This window comes from Physeter macrocephalus, chromosome 12 (assembly GCF_002837175.3).
Source record: "Physeter macrocephalus isolate SW-GA chromosome 12, ASM283717v5, whole genome shotgun sequence".
In the NCBI taxonomy this organism is placed as follows: domain Eukaryota; kingdom Metazoa; phylum Chordata; class Mammalia; order Artiodactyla; family Physeteridae; genus Physeter; species Physeter macrocephalus.
Genome location: NC_041225.1, coordinates 16,536,710 through 16,561,818, shown reverse-complemented (window position 1 = coordinate 16,561,818; position 25,109 = coordinate 16,536,710). Strand labels below are relative to the sequence as shown.

Here is a 25,109-nt window from a genome sequence, read left to right as displayed (position 1 = left end):
GGGTTCGTGCCCTGGTCCAGGAAGATCCCACGTGCCGCGGAGCGGCTGGGCCCGTGAGCCATGGCCGCTGAGCCTGCGCGTCCGGAGCCTGTGCTCCACAACGGGAGAGGCCACAACAGTGAGAGGCCCGCGTACCGGAAAAAAAAAAAAAAAAAAAAAAAGTGCTACATAAATTCTCACCTATGGAGCCATGGATAATACCTTCATTTATGATAGAGATGTGACCTCACAGTGCATCCTAGATTCTCTCTAATCCACGGGCAGATCACATCCATGTCACAGGATAACTTACCTGCTGCCCGGCCCCTGTCCTACTTATCAATCTCAGAACATTTTTCAACAAGTACGACCTACCGGCCAGTGCTTTCAACACTTCACAGCTACAGCCAGGGCCACAGCAAAAAGACAAACTGGACACAGTCCATCAGTGCCCACTCCTCCCCTAGAGGCTCACAGCCATCTAGGACTTAGAGCCACCGTAATTACCCTCCCCTTGGCTATGGTTAATCTTATGTGTCAACTTGGCCGGGCCACACTACCCAGATATCTGACAAACATTATTCTAGATGTTTCTATGAAGGTATTTTAAAAGTGAGATTAATATTTAAATTAGCAGACTTTGAGTAAAGCAGATAATCCTCCATATTGTGAGTGGGCATCTCCATTCAGTTGAAGCCTTAGTAGAAGACAGACTGACGTCCCCTGAGGAAGAGGGAATTCTGCTTTTAGACCCAAACTGCAATACCAGCTCTTCCCTGGGTCTCCAGCCTGCTGGCCTGCCCTGCAGATTTTGGACATGCTGGCTTCCACAGTCATGTGAGCTAATTCCTTAAATCTCTCTCTCTATACATACATATATACATACAGATACACACACACACACACACACACACACACACACACACACACACACACTTATATATACACATATCCTATTGGTTTTGTGTCTCCGAAGAACCATGACTAAGAGGCCCATCCTCCTCCACTGAAAGTTACTTGTCCAGCAGCTCATTCCTGCTATGGCCCATGTGCCTTTCAAGGGAACAGTCAGCTAATGACTAAACTACAGCTCTAGATCTGGAACCAACCTCACAGAGCATCAAGTTCAATGTTTCCCACAGTGTGTTCCACAGACTCTACTTCTACTGCATGTCAGTGGCTATTACTCAGAAAGAGGGTTCCTTAGCAAAAAGTTTGGAGAGCTTGAAAATAAACAGTTTCAACAGGTTTTTCCAATGAAGGACTTGTCTAAGCCTTTGTTGTAGGAATCAGCAGTGGGTCTCACCATGAGCAAAGGCATGAACAGTGTTTCCTAAAGGCATTTAATCTAGGCCCTTTCTCCACAGAACATTTTGTAGGGCTTTTTTTTTTTTTTGCGGTACGCGGGCCTCTCACTGCTGTGGCCTCTCCCGTTGAGGAGCACAGTCTCTGGACGCGCAGGCTCAGCGGCCATGGCTCACGGGCCCAGCTGCTCCGCAGCATGTGGGATCCTCCCGGACCGGGGCACGAACCCGTGTCCCCTGCATCGGCAGGCGGACTCTCAACCACTGCGCCACCAGGGAAGCCCTGTAGGGCTTTTATTTGATAGATCACAGCTTGGTACACACTGTCCAACAGCCCTGTTATCACAAGTGTCATGAGACAGTAAACCAACCCTTGGCTACCATGTGGAAAGTGGCACGTGGGAAGTGGCACAGGAAAAGTGGCACAGCATGCGGGAAGCGGCACTGTGAAACAGTTACAAAGAAGCTGGAAGTGGTGTCCAACAGCAAGCAAGTGAGAGAGAAGGAAAGAGACAGAGAGGAAGGAAGGAAGGAAGGAAGGAAGGAAGGAAGGAAGGAAGGAAGGAAGGGAGGGAGGGAGGGAGGGAGGGAGGGAGGGAGGGAAGGAAGGAAGGAAACAGAAGAGAAGGAAAGAGAGAGAGGGAGCGAGGAAGAACTGAGGACAGCTGGGAAGGGAGAGAGAGGAAGGAGAAAGGGGGCAACTGTCGGGGAAAGAAATCCGGACACTCCTGCTGGGGAGACGGGTGAGATTTCAACAGGCTCAGCAGGCAGCAGCTGGTAGGACTGAGGGTTCTCTGAAGGTGGGATGATGAGGCCCACCTGGGTCAGGAGCCCAAGAGACAGGTGTTGACAGCGTGGCTCAGGAGAGTAGACTGTCTCCGGGCAGTTACACACCTTGTTCACTGCACTTGCTGACTGACTGATATCTTCTGTTCATCTGCACTTGTTAAAGCACCGAGGGCTGAGCAGGTTTGCCTGGCACTGGGAGGGGAGCCAAGCCAGGGGGAGGAGGAGACAGAAGGGCGGAGAAAGGTACCCACCGGTATTCTGCACAACTGATTCACTTGGGGTAGAGGTTCTCTGGAGTGCCCCAGGGGCTGCACACACGAGGGCAGGGGTACAAGGAGATGCAGTGACATGCCTGAAGTCACACCTCCAATATGTGCCTGAGTCCAAACTGGCAGCTATAGAGTCTGCCCCGAGTGGACTGTTGAATAATCTTGGGAATGACGATTAGCGTGTGCAGCCATTACGTTCATGGGAGATTGGGAAAGAATCTTGATGAATTCTAGGCCTTTTCTCCCCTGAAAATGATTTTTACTTCCTACTTGTAATGCTTGTAAAAATCAAAGTAGAATCTGTTGAAAAGAAGGGTTCCATGGTTTATGCAACTTCTATAAACCAGCAGAAAAACGATCCCAACCCTGAGTTCTCTAACTCCTGTAATCTTCAGGGGCTGTAAGCAGGAGGGGAAGGAAGTTAAATGAACAAAGAGGCAAAAAAGCAGCAGATGTAAAAATGAAGAACATAAAGCACAGATAATGGATAGGATGTGGGAGAGGAGCTAATGCCTCTCAAAGATATCATTCTGTTTTCTAATGTTTTTTCTTCTGCCTCGTGATTCGAAGGAAGCTTAAAAAGAATTACGAGTAGGCTGTGGATGAGGCAGCTGCAGGTAGAATGTTTACTTTCTGACGATACCTGCAACTAGACACTGAGAGATAAGGAGCAATAGCTCATGACAAACCTGCATGAAGGCTAAGAAGAACCCACCAGTAGAGCACAGACTCCAAGAGAAGAATTTCGAAAGCCACACATTTCATGTGTCTATGTCTAAAATGACATTGAAAATAAATTGAAAATAGTTGAGGATCAGTGACATAGGCAACAAATTATACCAAAGGCAACTATTTCTTTAAAATATAGCATGACACGGCAAGAGAAACACAGACCAATTCAAGATGTTTGGTATAAAGTGGAAAAATCAAGATTAAGAAATGAGAAAAGGATGAATGGAGTTTGGGAATTTAAGGTTAAGAACCTGAAATTCTTGCGATAGTGAGAATGGCAACTCTTAGAGTGGGAATACTACAATTAAACCAAGACAGAGATCTGAATCTGCTTCCCTTGGGAAATTAAAGTATTTGCCACTTTTTTGATCTTGCATCAACAGAGAACATGTTTTGTATTATTTTAATCCTTTTAAATTTATTGAGACTTATTTTATGGTCCAACATATGGTCTCTTCTGGAGAATAATCTGGGTGTATTTGAGAAGAATGTGTATTATACTGCTGTTGCGTGGAACAGATATCTATAGATATCTATTAAGTCTAGTTGATTTATTGTGTTGTTAAAGTTTTCTATTGATCTTCTGCCTGGTTATTCCATTCTTTTTTTTTTTTTTGGCCACCTTGCGGCATGTGGGATCTTAGTTCCCTGACCAGGGATCGAACCCATGTCCCCTGCAATGGAAGCATGGAGCCTTAACCACTGGACCGCCGGGGAAGTCCCTCCATTCATTATTGAAAGTAGGATATTGAAGTCTTCAAATATTATTGTTGAACTATTTCTCCTTTCAATTTGCCAGTTTTTGCTTAAAGATCTGCTGTTAGGTGCATATATGTTTACAATTATAATACCTTCTTGGTAAGTTGACCCTTTTATTATTATCAGATGTCTCTTTGTAAAAATTTTTTGTTTTATAATCTATTTTGTCCAAAATTAGCATAGCCACTCCAGCTCTTTGATTGTTACTATTTGTATGTCTTTTTCCATCCTTGACTTTCATCCTATTTGTGTCTTTCAATCTAAAGTGCGTATTTTGTAGACAGCATACGGTTGGAACATGTTTTTTTAAAAAATCCATCCTATTTATCTCTGCTGTTCAACTGAAGTGTATAATTCATTTTTATGTAATATAGTAAATGATATGGTAGGATTCACATCTGCCATTTTGCTATTTGTTTTCTATATGTCTTAAATCTTTTTTGTTCCTCTATTCGTCTATTACTGCCTTTTGTGTCAAAAATGATAGTTCCTAGTATACCATTTTAATTCCCTTGGCATTTCTTTTACTAAATTTTTTTGAGTTATATTTTTAGTGGCTGCCCTCAGGACTACACTTAATATCTTAACTTACCACAGCCTAGTTCGGATAAATGCCAAATTAATCTCAACAGGTATACAAAAGCTTTGCACCTATATAGCTCCATTCTCTCCCCACTCCTTGTGCTGTTATTCTCATATAAATTATATCTTTATACATTATGTGCCCATCAACACATATTTATAATTATTGCTATGTGCAGTTGTCTTTTAAATCAAATAGAATAAGTTCAAACAAAAGCTACATTTATACTGTCTTTTATATATACCCATGTAGTTATCTTTATAATGTGGATTCAAGTTACTCTCTAATACCCTTTCATTTCATCCTTAAAGACTTTCTTTATTATTTTTTATAGGGTACGTTTTCTAGCAATGAAATCTCTCAGTTTTTGTTTATCTTGAACGTGTTAATTTCTCCTCCTTTTGATGGATAATTTTCCCAGATATAGTCTTCTTGATTGACAGACTTTTTCTTTCACCACTTTGAATATTTCATCCCACTGCCTCTGGCCTCTATGGTGTCTGATGAGAAATCAGTTGTTAATTGTACTGAGGATCACTTGCATGTGATGAGTCACTTGTCTCTTGATGCTTTCAGGAGTCACTTTTAGGGCCTGGTGCTTTCTGCTGTGGACAGTTGTTTGTTATTGATTCAATTTCTTTAACAGATATAGGCCTATTAAGATTGTTTGTTTCTTCTTGTGGGAGGTTTGACAGATTGTGCCTTTCAAGGAATTGGTCCAGTTCATCCAGGTTATCAATTTTGTAGGCACAGAGTTGTTCATAATATTCCTTTATTATCCTCTTAATATGGGATCCCTAGTAATGTTTTCTCTTTCATCTCTGATATTTGTAATTTGTGTGTTTTCTCTTTTGTTCTTAGCTAGCCTGACTAGAAGCTTATTGATTTTATGGATCTTTTCAAAGAACCAGAACCAGCTTTTGATTTTGTTGATTTTCTTTAGAGATTTTGTTTTCAACTTCATTAATATCTGCTCCAATTTTTATCATTTTTTTCTTCTGTGTACTTTGCATTTAATTTGCTCCTCTTTTTCTAGTTTCCTAAGGTGGAAGCTTATTGACTTTGGATCTGTCTTCTCTTTTAATTTAATTGCATTCAATGCTATAAATTTCCCTCTAAGCACTGCTTTTGCTGCATCCCACAAATCTTGACAACTTGAATTTTAATTTTCATTTAACACAGTCACCTTCTAACAACATGATTCTAGCTTTGACATTTCATCATATCTTGTATTACATTCCAATAACCTTCCTGAATTAAATACACCACATCTACAGACTCCTAATGAAATAATTCTTCTTCCACATTTTGGGGGGATTTTTTTCAATGAGAGCCTTAACACTGATTTGTGGAAGCATTACATGCTACTCTTATGCAGATGTTTTTATGTTCGTGTTTTTTGTCTAGAAAATACAGAGCTCACTACCCATGAGAAAACGTATGCTTGAGTTAAACAAAATACTGGCCCTTTCTAGCACTCTCACTTGCTGCTTATTAATCAGCTTTGTCAATATTCATCTAGGACTTAGCTTGCTTAGCTTTGACACCTATATCTTCTTTAACCCTAAGTCCTGCCAGGTTCAATATTTGAATTCTCCCTCAGACCTGCCCACTTAGCATCATCTTCACATACTATCACCCTAGTCCAATATTCTTTCATTTCTTGTCTATACTAACATCCTAACTCTCCTCCCTCATCCTCACTTGGTCCCTCCCCTCCAATCTTTTTCCACACAATAGTCAAAGTGGTTATTTTCTAAATGCAAATCTGATCTTATGATTCCCTTGCTTAAAAACTTCCACTGGGTTCCCATTGGTCTGAAATTAAGAACTGACTTCTCATGCCATGGACTCCAGACCCAGCATGGTCTGGTCCTTATGTACTTTTCCAGACTCATCACAGGCCAATTGCTAACTTGAATTCTGAGCTCTGGTCACACTCATCTTTTCCAGCTCTACTAAAGTGCCATGCTCCTTCCTGCCTCAGGACCTTTGCATGCGCTATTCTGTTGCCTAGCATAAATTCTTCCCTTACTCCCATCCTTCATCTCATTAACTCACCCCCCTCAACCCTCAGATATCAGCTCCAATGTCATTTCCTCAGTGAGGCTTTCCTTTACCCCCAAAACCTCAGGAGCTCACACCTTTCCTTAGTCATACTACCCCAGGTGGGACTGATACTTCCATGTGCTTCTGATTTTCTACCCTTCCTGAACAAGAAACGGTACAAGATCCTGCTTTATTAGGGGCCATTCCATGTCTGGTTTTCGTCATTATACTCACTGTCTGTCACAGAGCTACGTATAGTGAGTATTCAATAAACAAAAGAATAAATAAATGGATCAAACTTTTTTTATGTTATCACTACATTCTATGTGTCAGCACAGTTCTAAGTGTTTTACACATATTTTCTCATTTAATTCTCACAACAGCACATTGGGTAGGTATTATCATTATCCCAATTTTGCAAATAAGGAAACTGAGGCACAGATAATAAATGTCTTGCCCAGGGTCACACAGGAGTGGGCAGAGCCAAGATTAATGTCTTTGTAACTCCAAACCTGTGTACTTCACCATCACCAATGACTACAGGGAAATCCGGCCAGTTATTTAATACAATGCCAATAAAAATGAGCATTATCTCTTTTTCCACTTGCTAAAAAAAATGCTCAAAACTCCCATAGAGCTCCTTGACGGAACTTCCAACAGAGCCTGACTAGACCTTTCCTTGTCTTTAGACCTTTTCCTTGCCTTTTCCTTGTCTTTTGACATTGAGTTTGACATTCTGAACCAACCAAGTATGCGGAGTTCAATTTTGGCATCGCTACACAACATGATTAGACTAATTATCTCTAGTGAGTCATAAAATGTCTGTGAAGGTTACTGCAAAGGCAGAGTTCCTGAAATGCTTTGAGCTGAAGCATCATCCAAAGAAGAGTAAAGTCTCCCTAACTTTGGACAAATCCTTCAATGTTTTGTGAGAAAGGCCATATTATCGTTTGAGAGCCATACCTGGCACACACACAGACACAAACACATAGAATGCTCGGATATACCAACACCAATGTCTCTGAACAGCTCAGCACTTCAGGAGAGATGCACAGCCTCCTGTGTTACTTTATTAAGAGCTGTGTTAAGGTATAATTGATAATTGATAACAGTAAACCATATACATTTAAAATGTACAAACTGGTAAGTTTTGCCATATTCATGGTTAGGTTTATGTCAATCATTTTGCTATTTCTTGTCTATTGGCCCCATCTGTCCTTAATTCTCCCTCTTTTTTTCCTGACAGCTTTTGGATTGAGTATTTTCAAATCCAATTTATCTTGTTTGTTGGCTTGTTTTGTTATTTAGTGGTTATTTTAGTTTATAGTACACATTTTCAATGTATCATGGTCTAATTTCAATTGATATTATATCACCCCACACATAGTATAAGAACCTTACAATAGCATATTTCCATTTCTCTGCTCCTGGATTTTTTTTTTTTTTTTGCTATGCAGTGGTTTGCTGTTTTAACAATTGTGGTAAAATACACATAACACGAAATTTATCATTGTAACCAGTTTTAGGTGGCATTACGCACATTCACACTGTTGAATCACCATCACCACCATCCAACTCCAGAACTTTTACAGTATCCCACACAGAAACTCTGTACCCAATAAATGACTCCCTCCATTCCCCAAGCCCACCAGCCCCTGGTAACCACTTTTTGTGTCTGGCTTTTCACTTAGCATAGTGTTTTCAAGGTTTATCCATGTTGTAGCATGTGTCAGAGTTTCCTTCTTAAAGCTGAATAATATTCCACTGGCTGTATATACCACCCTTTGTTTATCCAGTCATCTGTTGGTGGACTTTTGGGTTGTTCATCTTTGGAACTTATGAATAATGCTGCTATTCCCCTCCTGCTTTTTATGCTACTATTGTCATACATTTAACTTTTATATATATGGTATAAACCCCACAGTACACTGTTATTATTTTTGCTTAAACAGTTAACTGTCTTTTAAAGGTATCTGAATAGAAAAATATCACCTATTTACCCATGCAGTTATTTCCAGTGTCCTTAATTCCTTTGTGTAGAACCATATCGCCATTCATTTCTTTCCATATAAAAGTATCACATGCTCCTTCTGCCTGAAGGATTCCCTCTAACTTTTCCTGCAGTGCAGATGAGCTGATAATAAATTCTTTCAGCTGTTGTACATGTGAAAATGCCTTTATTTTGCCTTTGTTTTTGAAAGATATTTTCACAAAATATAGAATTCTAGATTGAGAGTTTAAGGTACTGAATGAAAAAAAGTAAGATGCTACTCCACTGTCTTTTTCACTTGCAACAAGAAATCTGCTGTCATGCTTATCTCTGTTCCTTTTACAGAAAATGTCTTTCTTGCTCTGCTTGCTTTTAACATTTTCTCTTCATTAGTGGTTTCAAGCAAATTGATTGTGATGTCCTTTGGTACAGTTCCCCTCATCTTCTTGTACTTGGCATTCATCAAATTTCTTGGATCTCTAAGTTATAATTTTCATCAAATTTGGAAAATTTTCAATCTTTATTTCTCCAAATATATTTCTGTTCTCCCTCCTCCCCTCTCCTCAGGAATTCCATCTACATGTATATTTGTTTACTTGAGTTGTCCTACAGTTCACTGACGCTCTTTTGTTATTTGTTTTTATTTGTTATTTATTATTGTTTTCTTTTTCTCTGTATGTCTCATTTTGGATAGTTTCTATTGCTATGCCTTCAAGATCACTAATCTTTTTCCCTGCAATGTCTAATCTGCCATTGATCCCATTCAGCATGTTTTCAAGTAAGATATTTTCTTCCCTAAAAATTTTCATCTCTAAAAGTTCAACATGTATTTTTTAAAAATACTTCCCTGTCTCCACTTAACTTTTTTAACATATGGAATACAGTTGTAACTGTTTAAATGTCTTTTTCTGCCAATTCTAACATCTGTGTCCGTTTTCTTCTTTTCATGCCTAGTAAACTTTGATTGGATACCAATTGTTGTGAATTTCACCTTGTTGGGTACTGGATGATTTTATATTCTTATAAATCTTCTTGAGCTTTGCTCTGAGATGCAGTTAAGTTACCCATAAAGAACTCTCTACTTTCATGTCTTGCTTTGATGATTTCTTAGAAGGGCCCAGAGCTCAGTTTAAGCCTAGTCAGTCCCCATTACTGAGGCAAGACCTTCCCAAGTAGTCTCCCCAGTGCTCTGTGACTTACAAATTTTTCCAATCAGGCTGGTAAGAACAGGCACTGTTCCTGGCCCTGTGTGAGCTCTAAACCCTTTCTTTCTAATTCCTTCCCATGGATCTTCCCCAGCCTCAGGTAATCTCCTCATAGAATGATCAATATTGGCAGAAATCACAAGAGGGGCTCTTTGCAGATTTCCAGAGTTCTCTCTCTGTGCACCTCTCTCCTCTCTGGTACTTTGTCCCGTGAAATCTTGATATCTTGATCTCCCTGGACTCCTAACTCTATCTCTCAAACCTGGAAGTTTGCTGTGCTCTACCTGGGATCCTTCTCCCTACACCATGGCCTGGAAACTCTCTCAAAGCACTAAGCATTAAGCTGGGACAATCAGAGTTTACCTTGGATTTTCCTGTATCTCAGAGACACTGACCTTTGTTGCTTGGTGTCAGGCGCCTTTAAAAACCAATGTTTCATATATTTTTGTCAGTTTTTTTTTCCCCTCAGGGAATTCTCATGCACTGCTCTTGGTAATTAAAAGAGGTCAAAATTACGAACGGCCAGATTGTGTGGCCTCCCCATCTTCTTATTCCAGTTATCAGGCTGATGAGTCATCCCTGCCAGGAACTGCCCTCCCGGTCCTGGTCCTATAGGTGCCAGGTGGTCCCTGAACCAGTGCACCCAGCCGAGGGGGAAGGTAGGTGCTGCTATGTCCAGGAAGGAAGACTTTGTCTAATTCACATGAAGGTTCCACGTGTAATGACAGCTCACCTGATCTCCTCCATCCTACCCTTCCCCTCTCCAGATGGCTACCATATCTCCTCTGGCCTGCAGGCCTTGGGTAGCCAAACATGGAAAATGGCTGCTGCCTTCACACAAAGCAGACGCAGGGTCTTGGGCGGACACAGCCTTTGCTTCAATAACACTGGGCTGTGGGCGGCAACGGGAGCAAGTCAGACGCTACATGTGGCCTCTGGGGCCAAAGCAAGGTTACAAAAGCTTCTTTTGGTATCCAACAGTGGAAAGGTCCTGACCAAATTTTCCTTTTTAAACAGAAATGGTAGGGACTTCCCTGGTGGCGCAGTGGTTAAGAATCCGCCTGCCAGTGCAGGGGACACGGGTTCAAGCCCTGGTCTGGGAAGATCCCATATGCCGCGGAGCAACTAAGCCCGTGCGCCACAGCTACTGAGCCTGAGCTCTAGAGCCCGCGAGCTACAAGTACTGAGCCCACGTGCCACAACTACTGAAGCCCACGCACCTACAGCCCGTGCTCTGCAACGAGAGAAGCCTCCACGATGAAAAGCCCGTGCACCGCAACGAAGACCAGCCTCCGCTCGCTGCAACTAGAGAAAGCCAGTGAGCAGCAACAAAGACCCAACGCAGCCAAAAATAAAAATAAATAAAATAAAATAAATTTTAAAAAAATAGAAATGGTACATTTAAAGCATCTTTTGGGACTTCCCTGGTCATCCAGTGGTGAAGAATCCCCCTTCCAATGCAGGGGACACGGGTTCAATCCCTGGTCGGGGTACTAGGTTCCCACATGCTGCGGGGCAGCTAAGCCCACGTGCCACAACTACTGAGCTCGTGCGCCTCAACGAGAGAGCCTGTGAGCCACAACTAAGACCCAGTGCAGCCCCCCCCAAAAAAGCATGTTTTGAAAGTTTATGCTTGGAGTTATTTTGGTTTTTAGTTCTGTGTGTGTATTAGATTGAAACAAAGGGATGACATCTGTCCTTCTAAAGATTACGGAGGCCAACAGCTCTTCTGTTTCCTTTAGAAACAACATCTAAAAACCTTCTGTTAACCCTCAAGATTACCCCAAGCTTCAATACTCCCTCTATTAGTCTGCTCAACATGCCATAACAAAATACTAAAGACTGGGTGGCTTAAACAACAGAAGTTTATTTTCTCACAGTTCTGAAGGCTGGAAGTCCAAGATCAAGGTACCTACAGGTTTGGTTTCTGGTGAAGCATCTCTTCCTGGCTTGCAGATGGCAACCTTCTGGCTGTGTCCTCATGTGATGTGTGAAGAGAGAGAGGTCTCCAGTGTCTCTTTCTCTTCTTATTAGGACACCAGTTCTATTACATTAGGGCCCCACCCTTACGATCTCATGTAACTTTACCTCCTTAAAGGCCTTTTCTTCAAATATAGACACACTGGGGTTAGGGCTTCAACATCTGAATTTGGTGGGACAGAGTTCAGTCCACAGCACTCCCCCCAACAAACACCTTAGCAGCGAGTATTTGTCTGGCATGAATGTCTGCCTTACCCCAGGTCCCCTGCCTCATTTTCATTCTCTCAGGATGACAGAGGACTCTCTGAGTCCTTGACTCTAAGCTCACGCTGAGGGGGGACGGGTGTCACTACAAGTGAGCAGCCCCTCCAGACAAGCCTGCTTGGGCCCCTCCTTAGAAACCCCAGACAGCTGGTCCTGGGGAAGCAACTGCAGCTGCTGCTGCCCCAGACCCAAGTCAGGACACCCACTCACAGGAGAAAGTCACTGTTGCCAGGAATTTATTAAGTCGCACAGGGCAAGCTCACCCATGCCTTCTACCTCCTCCTCCCTCTTCTCATGTCCCCTTCCCCACTTCTCCTCTTCAACTGCATCCCTGACCCCAGCCAGCCTGGCCTTCTTGCTCTCCTCCCCGACTGATGCCTCTGTAACACAGGCAGGGTACCAGGAGGCAATACAGCATGGCAGGGGCTTCCAAACTTTGCTGCACATTAGCATTGCCTGGGGAACTCTCAAAACTCCCAATGTCCAGATCGCATCCTTTATGGATTAAATCAGAATGTCTGGGCTGGGAGCCAGACATCAGTATTTTTACTGAGGAGCTAGGTTTTGAATCCTGGCTTCATTACTTCTAGCATGGCCTTGGGCAAGTTACTTAACCTTAAATGGAGATAAAAGTAGCAGCTATCTTTTAAGATTGTGGTAACGATGAAATGAGCTAATACTTGTGAAGTGCCTAGAACAGTGCCTGACATGTAAGGTATGTGCTTTGTTAACTACTGTTATTACCAGCCGTGCCCTAAATGAAACCAGTCCCCTACAGAGGAAAATCCTTTACTAACTCAAGAACTCAGGAAGAAGAATCAGTATACTCACTGCCCTAACTGTGAAAGAGAAAAGATCGAGCTAACATTTACCAAGTACCTGTTTGGTGCAAAGCATGCATTATTTTACTTAATTTTTACAATAATCTCTTAAGACTGATGTTATCATTATTTAACAGGAGAATAAATTAAGGCTCAAAGAGATGGACTCAGGTTAATCTAGTGATGGAGCTGGGATTTACAACCAGATTTCTCACTCCAAACTCAGGCTCCTCTGAATCCTCTTTTCAACTGGATCTTGACATATGGACTTCCGTGTTTGTCTTTGCATAGCCTAATTTTAGCAAAAATCCTGAGAAGACAGTTTACCAGGATCCCCCACCCTCCATACCTGAGCAAATTCCTCATTCCCCCCGTCCCCCAGGTGATGTCTGATCACCCCGGCCTGCCTTCAGCAAGAATCCTGTCAGAGAGGTTTAGCCAGAAATCTCCTTTTAACCCTGATGTTTCTTCTCGGTAATTTTCCACCCACCAACCCTCCACCCGGCTCCTTGGCTGTAAATCCCCACTGGTCTATGTTTATTCATAACTGAGCCCACTTCCATACTGAGGTCTCTTTTCCCCTCTTGCAATAGTCCCTGAATAGAACTCTGATTTTGCTTTGACAACCTACAGACACACACGTGTGCACACACATACACACACACACACACACAGAGCACAGCAGAGCTCTGGAGAGCCCTCAGGAGCTGGGCTAAGGAGCTCTCCTTGGTAAGGAACACGGAAACAGCCCCCATCCCCAACCAGTAGCAGTTATGACTCTTTTACACCCGTGCCCGTAAACAGCACCCACCGTGGTCTGTTGTGGCCACGTCGGTATTGGGAGGCTCAGCCACCAGACTCTGGATCTGGGCCAACGTGCTGCTGGCTTCCTGCATCTCCCTCCAGATGAGAAACACATCCTCTCTGACCCCAGCTCCTGGAAGGGAAACACATGTGAGCAGTCAGCTGTGGAAGGCCCCAGAATGCTCTGGTGGTCCTAGCAAGCCTGGCACACCCCGGCCAAGTTTCTAGACTATTTCTGGACATCATCTTCCATCTGCCCCACTAATGTCTTTCTGAGATTCAGAAGTGAAATCCCTAAGAAAATACTGTCATCTCAAGAAATCATAAATGCAGACTTTATGAGGTAATAAATCCTTATAAAGTAAATATTTGTGGCAGCCAGGATATTTTAAGATGAATTTACTGATAATACTCAAATAAGATAAAGAATAAAAATATTCAAAAGCACCCAATAAAAGCCAGGGTGATCACTGTGCACAAGGGAAACTCAACGGTATATGAAAGTAACAACCCCTCACCTTTCTTGATTAAGCTGAGATTTCCTGCTTCTTTGAAACCACCTTCACAACTCCATTTTTCCCTAATGTAATAACAATTCTTTGGCCTCCTTTTCTGGACCTCTCCTGTCTCAGTTAAGGGTTTGGTTTGGCTGTATGACATTTTTTAAATGATATGGCTTAATTAATATAGAAATTTATATCATTTTAGCAATCAGTCAATAGACGTTCATCCCATGGGTAAGAAGTCCAAGGCTGGGACAGAGGCTCTGCCTCCACCAAGATCCTGGCTCTAATAGATTAGTAATTTCCAGAGGTTAAGGAGGGTGTAGGAGCAGGAGGGGGATGGGTATGACTATAAAATGCAACACGCGGGAACCTGGGATGGTATCCTGAGAGCATCAGTATCAATATCCCTGTTGTGATACCGTCCTACAGTTTTGCAAGATGCGACCATGGGGGAAACCCAGTAAAGAGCATGTGGGCATTTCTGTTATTTCTTACAACTGTATGTGAACCTACAGTTCTCTCCGCCAGAGCCTGTTGTGCAGTCGAGGCCAGCAGTGACTCCAACAGGCAACCGTGCTTAGAAGACGCCACTCACCCATTTTCAGTGGCAGCCGCGGGCGCAGCCACCAGCCTGGCACCACTCACGGCATCGTGGGGGCTACAGGGGAGTCCCTGCTCTGGGGTGCTTCTAAAAGGTTGCTCAGACAAGAACTTAACAGACGTATTCTCTAGTTTTAAAGACTCCATTCCAATAAAGGTTTATTTAAAAACAAACATGCCCAAGAAATCTACTTCACAGACTGTGTACAGTCGGCTCAGAGAACACTGATGCTGTTATTACTTAAGTAAGCTGAGTCCCGATTCGCTAATGATAAACACCTTTTGGGGGTACCTGCTACATGCCTGGCATTGTGCTTAGGCCTTTCGAAACATTTTCTCATCTCTCTTCACGACAATTCTCCAGGCAAATTCTATTCCTGTCCCCATTTCACAGCTGTATAAACTGAGGTGGAGCTAGTTAGTTGTCCAAGGTCATACCCTCAAGAGCGGCAGAGCAGGGTGTCAAACCCAAGCTGGTGTAACTGTACCAACTCAGCCACCCTGACTAGGTGTCCTGGAAAAGGGACGGCTGGTTTATAGAAGTCCCTCCCCAAGCTGCTGATGGCATCCCACATAACAGTCCACAGATGCCTGAGATCCCACAACCACAGAGAAAGAGAAGAGCCATCAGGTGTAGGGGCCGCCCCGGGAGATTCGTCCACCCTGGGCCAAAAGACTGACCTTAAGCTACCAGGGCAGCCCAGAGTTGATGTTTCTGACTTTTAAAATGTAGTCCAGAAGGGTGGGGTGGAACTAAGGGAAACCAGAGCTCTGGCCCTCCTGAAGTTGGCCAGATCAAGTGAGAGAGTATTAATAGCTATATTTATTAAGAAGCAAGTGACGAGCCCTGACAGGGATGGATGGCCACCAGGGCTCCACAGCCATCAAGAGCCCGAGGAGTGAAACGTGATGAGCACCGAGCTCCACGCTGGAACTCCAAAAATATCGCAGGCTGCTGCTCGTTGCAAACCTGGAGCCGCAGGATTTTCTGACCCTGTGAGAGCAAAACTGGCTTCCAGCTGCTTGCTTCACCCTGGAGGTGTTAAGCAGCAGAATTCTCTCTTTAAACGTTTCAACTGAGTCAAGGCTTTCTATTTCCCCCAGGCTTGTCAATAACGTCTTAAGAAGGCGTAGACGACTCCTTCGGCCTCAAAGGAAAAACTTCCAAGGAAATACAGTTGCCGCTGGCTAATCCAAGGACAGGACAGTGCGTTTAAGGGGCAGCAGTGACCTGGGATGTGCTCTCCTGAGCAGGTAGTCATCAGACTCTCACTCCACTGGTTTAGTCGTTATAATCAGGCAGCTACAGATTCCCAGGCTGGTGATCAGAAAACAAAACAACTCAAAACTACCCATTTAACTTGGTTTGCTTTAAAAACAAAATATAATGAAACAAAACCAGCTAGCAGACAGGAAAAACCGTAGGCAATAAAAAGCCTAACTTAGAAGGTAGAGGTTTTATTTCAAGTTATTCGACAGGCAGTCAGGAAGGGCTGCCATTTTTATCTGGGTCACTTCTAAGGAGCTTAGCTGGGAAATCAGACAGCTGCAGCCAAGGAGGACAGCCCCACTGGAAAGAGAAGAGGGGGAGGACAAGGCACAGGAGATTTCAGTATTCAGAGAGCTTTGAGAGTCTGAAGTTCTCCGGCCAAACCAGAAAGGAGATGAAACCACAGCGGATCCTGCCGCGCGCAGAGACAGGATATGGCTCCTCATACAGACACCCAGGTGACCTAAAAGATCCTCCAACCCCAACTGCCCCCTCCCACACCAACCCCTGGCATCCCCCATAGGCCTTGGGGTAACCACTTGAAGGCTCACCGAACGCTGACACTAGCTGGAGGTGATGTCACGTCAAGCTGCTGTTTGTTGTTCGCACCCGGTACAGACTGGCTTGTTTAACATACGAATGAGACCCAGGTCAGATACGTTTTGATGTGTCAGGGGAAGAGCCCACCTGCCACCAAACACCACCTCCCTGTTAAATCTTCCTTCTCTCACTTGTAGGATAAAGTCCAGTTGTCAGAGTCCAAGCCATTCATCTATTCACGTGGCAAATATTTGTTGAGCACTTAGTATATGTGGTGGGTGGGCACTGCCAGTGAACCCTGAGCTGGCATTCAAATCCAGGGTTCAAGGCCCCCGCCATGACACCCGCTCTAATAGTCTGCCACCATGAACCCAGTAAGAGCACCGTCCTCCCAGCCCTCCAGGGCCCCTGCACTCCCCCGTGCTCCCTATCTGGGGCCTTGGAGCCCTCCACTGCACTCACCCAGCCCCACCCTTCATTCAGGGCAGCAGCCCGACTCCACCATCAAACTCTGCCCTGCCAGCCCAGGAGACAGCTATCTGCCTCCTGCTCCTTTTCAATTCCCATGAAGTGAACCAGCCACAACCACTGCTCTCGGTGCTTTTGCTGCCAGGACACACTTTCAGGCCACACGCAATTAAAGAGGCTGGCGCCATATGCAATTCCTGCCTGCCTGGCAGGCCAACCTCCAATTCCAAAGAGCATAAAGAAGCATCAGCCGGAGACGGTGAATTAGTGTATCCAGACCTTGAATCCAGGCTAATTTAAGTCAATCTTTCACAAACACGAGGCTTTATTTTTAGTAAGCAGCTGCTTACAACACAGCTCACCACGCAGCGGTGGGTCCAGGGCCATCCTGGGGCCGAGAGCTGTGATCTACAGCTTTCCTGCAGTATCAGCCTGCTGTGTCAGATTACGGTTTATGTTTGCAAGGGCAGAATGTCTCTTCTCTCTTTGTATCCTCCACGGCACTCAGCACAGGATCCAGGGTTTCCAGTAAGGATTCCTATCCTTCCTTCTTTTCATTTTTCTTTATTACAAAGAAACAATGACGGAGCAACTAATGCGTTCTTTCCTCAGGGATTGCTCTGTCTCATAACCGACAACCCCCATTAATGCAAGGAACTCTTCTGAATGGTAAGAGACTTACATCATTTGAGCATATAGCTATGCCCTAGGTGTTCCAGACACTAACAGTGACAAGCCCTAGAGCAGTAAGTCATTTCTTTTTAGGTCCTTGTGCCACAGCAAGGCAAGGTCCCCACCCCCCCACCCCCATATCTGAAATATTAGCAATACCAGAGGCAGGAAGGGAAGGGCTATTAAATTAAAACCACCCTCAGCAACCGTGAATCCCAGGCCATCCCCTGCGTCCTGCTGTGGCCCTTTCCCCATGGCCCAGGACTCCTGGGGGAAGAACTGGCCCCCCGGGTGGAGACACTGCTGACTGCCTGAGCCCTAAATGCCTACTCAGTCTTGAGGATCTGAAAGAGTTGGATATGACTATAAAAGGCAGTATTTTCAGGAAAACACAGCACCTCTATTTTCAGAAAGTGATATAACATTTAAAAATAATAATGAACAATGAGGTAATTAAAATCCCCAGAGACCTAAAATTATAATATGCATCTGGTAAAAGGGTGTATATTACATCCTTAAAGGGATTGAAAGTGGTGAAATCAGTAGTTTTTGTTGTAATGGAAGCATTCCCAGTTCCTTGTGTTAAATTACATATTAAGATATTTTGCTCAGTCTTGCCCTATGGAAATTAACCATTAATTAATTTAAAGCAAATAGAGTCATTTCACCATCTTGATAAATGTCTAACGTTTTCTTGGGACAATGAATATATGTGTTTCACAAACATCATGATGCCTTAAAAGCAGTTTCAAATATCAAGTATGGACAACTCTTAACAGGCGGCTATGGTACCATCTCCCGGGGCCTCTTTCTTCTAAGTGTAACACTGTAAAATGCAAATGGAATGCAGTCTAATTGTCCAATATTCACATAGAAAACCTGTATATAAACCATAACTCTTCTCCCCATGGTAGAGAGCAAGTGTTCCACAAAACTCAGTAAGAAGCATGACCCCAGACTCTGGGGGCTACTAGCAAACAGGCGATAAAGACACAGGCACAAGAATAGAGAAGCAATATCTAAAGAGAAAATGCCCAAAATGCCCATGGATAAAGTTTAGTTGGATAAATCTATTCTATTTAGAATCTCTAATGCCATTCAGAAGACACCAACTCAAAGGTAAGTGTTTTAATGAAATGGTAAATTCGAAGGAACTTTATGAGTTTCCTTTAGAGCAAATTTATGAAAGTTTTTGTTTTTCAGCTTTTCGATTCACATAGAAGGCCTGCACTTCTTTTGGTTCTAAGGGACTTACAGTGCCCGAAAAGAATTATAAGATGCTCACAGGGCTGCTCACTGATTTCTATGCACCAACTCTGAATCAAGAGAGAAACAGTAAGGCTAGGACTGTTGTTTTGCGGGAGCGATCCCACGCTAGCATCTGCTCTGCCTCCTGCCCTCAATGGAAACCCGTTTTGGGGATGGTGGGTCACATGCGCTACTGGGGACTGGGTCTCACTCACATAGAGGGGTCTCTTCCCAGCTCTGCCAGGTCACTCAGGAAAGAGTAAGTTTTAGGAGACTCATTATTTCTTCAAACGCACAAGAGACTAACCTAGAAATCAGGAAGCCAATCATTTAAAAATATCCTTTTCACAACAGGACATCTTCTCGGAGAATCATCATTCATTCATTTCTTCAACAAAACTCAATCAACGCCCATGATATCTGGGCACTGGAAATACAGAGTGAATAGGAAACAGTGTGAGCTTTGAAGCGGCTCCCCCTCCAGGGTGGTCTTCCCAAAGTGTGGTCCTCAGAACTTGTGTCAGAACCCCCAATCAGCTTATCAAAATGCAGATTCCTAGGCCACACCCCAGACTCACTCTGAGGGTGGGAATCCAGGAAATTGTACTCTTACAAGCATCCCCGTGATTCTCTTGCAACAAAAGTTTGCGAAGCTTTAGTCTCTTAGGCAAGTCAGGCATGTACGCAAATTATTTCTATCCAGCATATGCTTGGAGAAAAAACTAAAAAGTTGGGTGATTTCTGGAACAGTATTCTAATACCCTGATGTCCCTATTTCTGCCCTAAAGAAATGCTCCTAAAGAGTCAGAGCTCTTTTTGTGTCTGACCTTCAAGGTGTCAGAGAGTCCTTGACATACCATCTTCCAGATACCCGTTCCAGGCCACTCTCATTGATATGGTTCATGATATTCTACTATTTCTAAGAGTGTCGTTTATTTTAGATGTATTTCATAATGGCTGCTTCCTGCTGATACATAAAGAAGGAGGAAGGGGGGAAAGTAAAATTGACGTTGTACCTACTATGCGCCAGTCGCTGTGTTGGGCACTTAAACATACCACTTCATCTGTTCTTACAACCATCACCCAAGCAGGGTTCATCACTCCCACTTAACAGATGAGCAAACTGTGGTTCAGAGAAATGAAGGGACTTGCCCAAGGCCACACAACTAATAAGTGATGAAGTCAGGCTTCAGCCTCAGGTCTGTCTGTCTCCAACTCCCCCTCCCCATACTCTTTCCATGTGGAGCACTGTCCTTGTATATCCTCAAAAATTACCACAGTGCAGGATTTGTGTAAGCAAACCTCATCTGTTATGTACTGGTTGCTTTTAATTTCCTTCAAGGGGCTTATAGGCTCATCTCTTCCTGGTATGGAAACCACCCAGTTTGTAATTCTGATCTGTAGACGATGATGGTTGGTGAGCTGTATCACCAAGGTCAGGACCTGATGCTGCACTCTGCTGAGCTGTAGCACACACCTGCTTGCTTAGCTGTAATCTACCTGCGCTGGGATTGGCAGTCACCCACAGGCAGGCCCGATGGGTTTTACTAACTCTGAGAGCTCTCCAGTGTTGAGCTTCTACTATCGGCATACTGCATCCCTTATCAAACTGTTATTACTTTGAGGACAGAACTACGTTTATCCCTTTTTGTAACTACTCTCCTTGGTACATCCCTGACACCTTGTAGGCTGCTCCAGAACATCAGCTTCTTGAAGAGAGGGACCCCCTTTTTTCATCTTTGTAACCCCAGAGCTTAACACAATGCTCCACTTTCAAATAATATATGTGGAGTAGATCCCTCACCTTGAAATCAGAACAAGCGTATTCAAATGTAATCAGAAATCTACACTAGCTCTTTTTCCTAGTAATTCAATTTAATTTTTAAAAGATTTTTCAGAGATTTCTCTATGCTTCAATGTTTTGTTAGGTGATGCAGGATGTCTGAACCCACTTGATTATTTCAGTGTGATTCTATGAGATTGATTATCTTGGTGACTAAAGAACTGGGCTGAGCCCACCACTGCCCGGTGCCGAGAGGGTTCCAGTGAGCAGTGCAGGGGTCCTGGTGACAGGCTAAGAATAAACAAGGAACCCAGGATTTAAACCCGCTATGGGGGAAAAAAAATACAGGGCGTCCCTGACCTTAAAGGGACTTACTGTCTGGTGGGGAAAACTAGACCTTCCTACACATTAGGTGAAGGTGTGAACTAAGGGAACCAGAGGGTTGAGGGCAGGTGGGCAATTCTTAAATCCTAAACTGAGATCCTGCAGTTGTGATGGGAAGGAGCAACTTTTTTTTCCCCACTTTTATTATTTTTTTAAATTAGTTTTTATTGGAGTAGAGTTGCTTTACAATGGTGTGTTAGTTTCTGCTGTACAGCAAAGTGAATCAGCTATACATATACATATATCCCCTCCTTTTTGTGAAGGAGCAACTTTGAAATCATCAAGCAGAAGCATAATTGATATCCTAAGAGTTTAGGGTTCCCTGAATAGGAAACTTGTCTTTTATTCCTTCTGAATCTCCTTCTCACCCCTAGTGAGACACTAAAGCACACAGAAGGCGTTTCATAAATGCCTTGCTAACAAGAGGACTGTCTCACAGCAGTAATAAGAAATCCAAGGCAAGCCATTATTAGAAGGAGCAGGACTTCGGAGATAAAGTCTCAGCCTTGTAAACTGTAATGTGGCAACAACTTTGGAAGTGCAGCTGCTCCAGCCCCATCCATTGAATTAAACTGAGTTCTAGGGAGCAGGAAGGAGACCTCTGAGAGAACTGCTCTCAGTAACCCATAAACAGGCACCAGTTAGTGCTTCAATATTAAATTAGAGCTTAGAAACAAAGAAGCCAAGCCAAGCCTGAGTGATGGGCCAGCAAACTTTAAATATCTAGTTAAAGATCACAAGTGTCTTCCAAGAATGAGGACTTGGTTGTTTTTTCTCCTTAAGCCTGTCAGCCTGAACATACCTTAAAACAAATAAATTTTGGTTTTGTAATATTGAGTTTCGCTCATGCATTTTTCTCCACCAACACACAAAAAATTGCAGTTTCCAAAGGTAGAATCAGCCAAATTTTTACAGCTACACCATTTTTGGACTTCAGAATAATACTGTTGAGCAGAACAGATTTTCTAACACCATTTTGCCGGAAGTACTGGACACAAACAAAAACAAAAACACTCTCAGAGAAACACTGTCTTTTCCTATTACCTGAAATTCACTCCTTTTTTCCCCATTTAAAAAAAAATTGAAGTATAGTTGATTTACAACGTCAGGCGTACAGCAAAGGGACTCAGTTATACCATACATATATGTGTGTGTATATGCTTTTTCAGATACTTTTCCATTATAGGTTATTACAAGGCATTGAATATAGTTCCCTGTGCTGTACAGTAAGTCCTTGTTGTTTATCTATTTTGTATATAGTCATGTGTATCTGTTAATCCCAAATTCCTAATTGATCCCTACCCGACCCCTTCCCCCTTGGTAACCATAAGTGTGTTTCCAATGTTTTTGAGTCTATTTCTCTTCTGCAAATAAGTTCATTTGTATCCGTTTTTTAGATTCCACATATAAGTGATATCATATTTGTCTTTCTCTGACTTACTTCACTTAGTATGATAATCTCTAGGTCCATCCATGTTGCTGCAAATGGCATTATTTCATTCTTTTTATGTCTGAGTAATATTCCATCATATATACGTACCACATCTTCTTTATCCATTCATCTGTCAAAGGACATTTAGGTTGCTTCCATGTCTCGCCTATTGTAAATAGTTCTGCTATGAACATTGGAGTAGATGTATTTTTTCAAATTAGAGTTTTCATCTTTTCCAAAACTCACTCCTTTTTACTTATTCATTGCAGTCTTTCTCTTATCCCATGAGCAAAATATGGTGATGAGCACACTGAACCTATCTGCCGCTTCTGCTCACGGAGCAGAGGCTGGCCAGCATGCTGGGCTGGGCTGGCCGAGGGGAGTCCAGGCTCAGAAGGAAGAGGCGAGCACAGATCTACTAAAGATGGCTGATGGCGATGGGGCTAGCAGTGAAAGGTGCTGAGCTGCCTAACCCTGATCTGGAACCACGAGGGGGTCCTGAGCTGTGGGTTGTGGTTGTATATATGAAACATGCTAAAGTTAAGACTGCCCCTCAAGTGTCTGCATCTGCCTCTTCTTCTTCCCTCCCCTCCCTCCCCCTCCCCTCTCCTTCCTCCTCCTCTGGTATAAGATACCAGCTCTGGCTTGAAGTGGGAGTTCAGAGCTCCAACCACGGCCATCAGCCTGGGTGCTCATCCTACCGCTGGATGTCTTGCATTCTCAATTCTGAAGAGCCTGGCATGGAAAATAAGTCCACTGTCAGCTTCACCGATGAGTCCGGATTTCGAGCTAGCCACATCAATGCCAAAATTATTGACTTTTGTTTAGGCTGATGCCAGGCCCTCAGTGAAAAATTTTACTCTAATGTGATTTTCTCAGTCCATCCTTACTACTTCAGTTTAATTAAATTTTTGAGGACAAAACAGGAAGAGAAAAACCAAAGTAAAAGATGAGGTCTGCTCCGAACCCTAGAGATCAGAAGCCTTTTTCCTTCCTGAGAGGGAGCCCCCAGACCACTACGTAGACCCCTCACTCTGAGCCCACAAGGCTTTCCTAACTTAAGGAGCAGCTTCCCATGGAATCAGAACTGTACCCCTTAAAGATACAGTCCCTGGAAAGGACCAGCAGTTAAAGTTCCTTCCCAAGTCAGCAATAACCCAGCTCCCATGCAGAACAACCCATCCCATCCAATCATGAAAGCTTCTGAGAACTGAAAATTACCACCTCCAACTGACGAATATTCCTGCACCACTCACACCTCTCACTGCGCCCAATCTGACAATAGGGAAGTGGGGGAAAGTCATGCCCAGAAAGGGCCCCACAGTATAATCCTATGTACCGCTGCTAGTAGATGAACAGGTGCTCCTGATTTCCTCTAGAAAGGTCCTGGTCACCTACCCTTAATATAAACCTTGGAAATGGATCCACCTCCAATCGGGACGCAGCTGATCAGTACAGTATTCACTTGCTACTTCCAAATTCCGATTCCCATCCATCGCTATGCATGCGAATAAACTGGTTAGTATCATAACTAGTCTGAAAATGCTCACTATCCTGTTGGATTATTTTACTTTCTAGAGCCAATGTCTACAATAAAAGCCCACTTGGAATCCTAAAAGGAAACTAATATTAATCGAATGTCAATTTTGTACTAAACAGTACCATGGGTGTTATACGCCTTAATTCCCCCAACAATCATATGAGGTAAATGTTATTTTTCCCATTTTTACAACTAAGAGAACATAGCTCAGAAAGGTTAGGTAACTTACCTAAAGTCACAAAAGTAGATAGTGGCAAAACTAACTAGGGTTTGAATCCAGGTCTGACTCCAAAGTTGATTCACTTTCCAGCAAACATTGTTTGCCAGAGCCAAAAAAAGAATCATGCAAGAACAAAACATTGTGAGAGCTTGCATTATTGTTTAGCAAATATTCATTTCCCTCCCCACCTCAGTGTGAGTGAAGTAGATGTCCTCATCTGCTTGATGTGGGACTTGGTCATGTCATTTGCTTTGGTCAACAGAATATTAGTGGGTGTGACATGAGCAGAGGCCTTAAGTAGGGCTGCACGGCTTGGCTTGGTGCTTGTGCTCATTGCTCATGCCACAACAGAAATATATCCTGGAGAGCACTAGTTAAAGGAGGACACGTCCCTCCTCAACTACTCAATCTGCATTTGACCTGTAGACCTGTGATCAAGAAATAATGGCGAAAGTATTACTAATTTGATGAAAACTATAAACCAGCAGGTCCGAGAAGCTCAATGAACCCCAAGTACAAGACACAGCCGTCAGGATTGGAGGGGAGACTCAGTGGCAGGCTTTGTTCTTGAAAAGAAATGTTGAGAAGCTTCAGGAGGCAAAAGGAAGAAACAGAAGGGAGGAGCCAGGAAGGATGTGTCACTCTTTCCTCTTCCAGTGGCTCAGCAGCAGCTATTAAAATATCACCTTTTCTCCACACCCTCTCCAGCATTTATTGTTTCTAGATTTTTTGATGATGGCCATTCTGACCGGTGTGAGATGATATCTCATTGCAGTTTTGATTTGCATTTCTCTAATGATGAATGATGTTGAGTATTCTTTCATGTGTTTGTTGGCAATCTGTATATCTTCTTTGGAGAGATGTCTATTTAGGTCTTCTGCCCATTTTTGGATTGGGTTGTTTGTTTTTTTGTTATTG

General features: G+C 43.3%; 1 protein-coding gene across 1 annotated transcript in view; it reads right to left on the bottom strand.

Moving 5' to 3' along the window:
- VWA3B (von Willebrand factor A domain containing 3B) overlaps window positions 1-25,109 on the bottom strand; it is a 214,775-nt gene that overhangs the window by 120,476 nt on the left and 69,190 nt on the right. Inside the window, 1 exon segment of the mRNA XM_028497121.2 lies at window positions 13,536-13,661. Within this exon segment, the coding sequence (XP_028352922.1) occupies window positions 13,536-13,661 (126 nt within the window).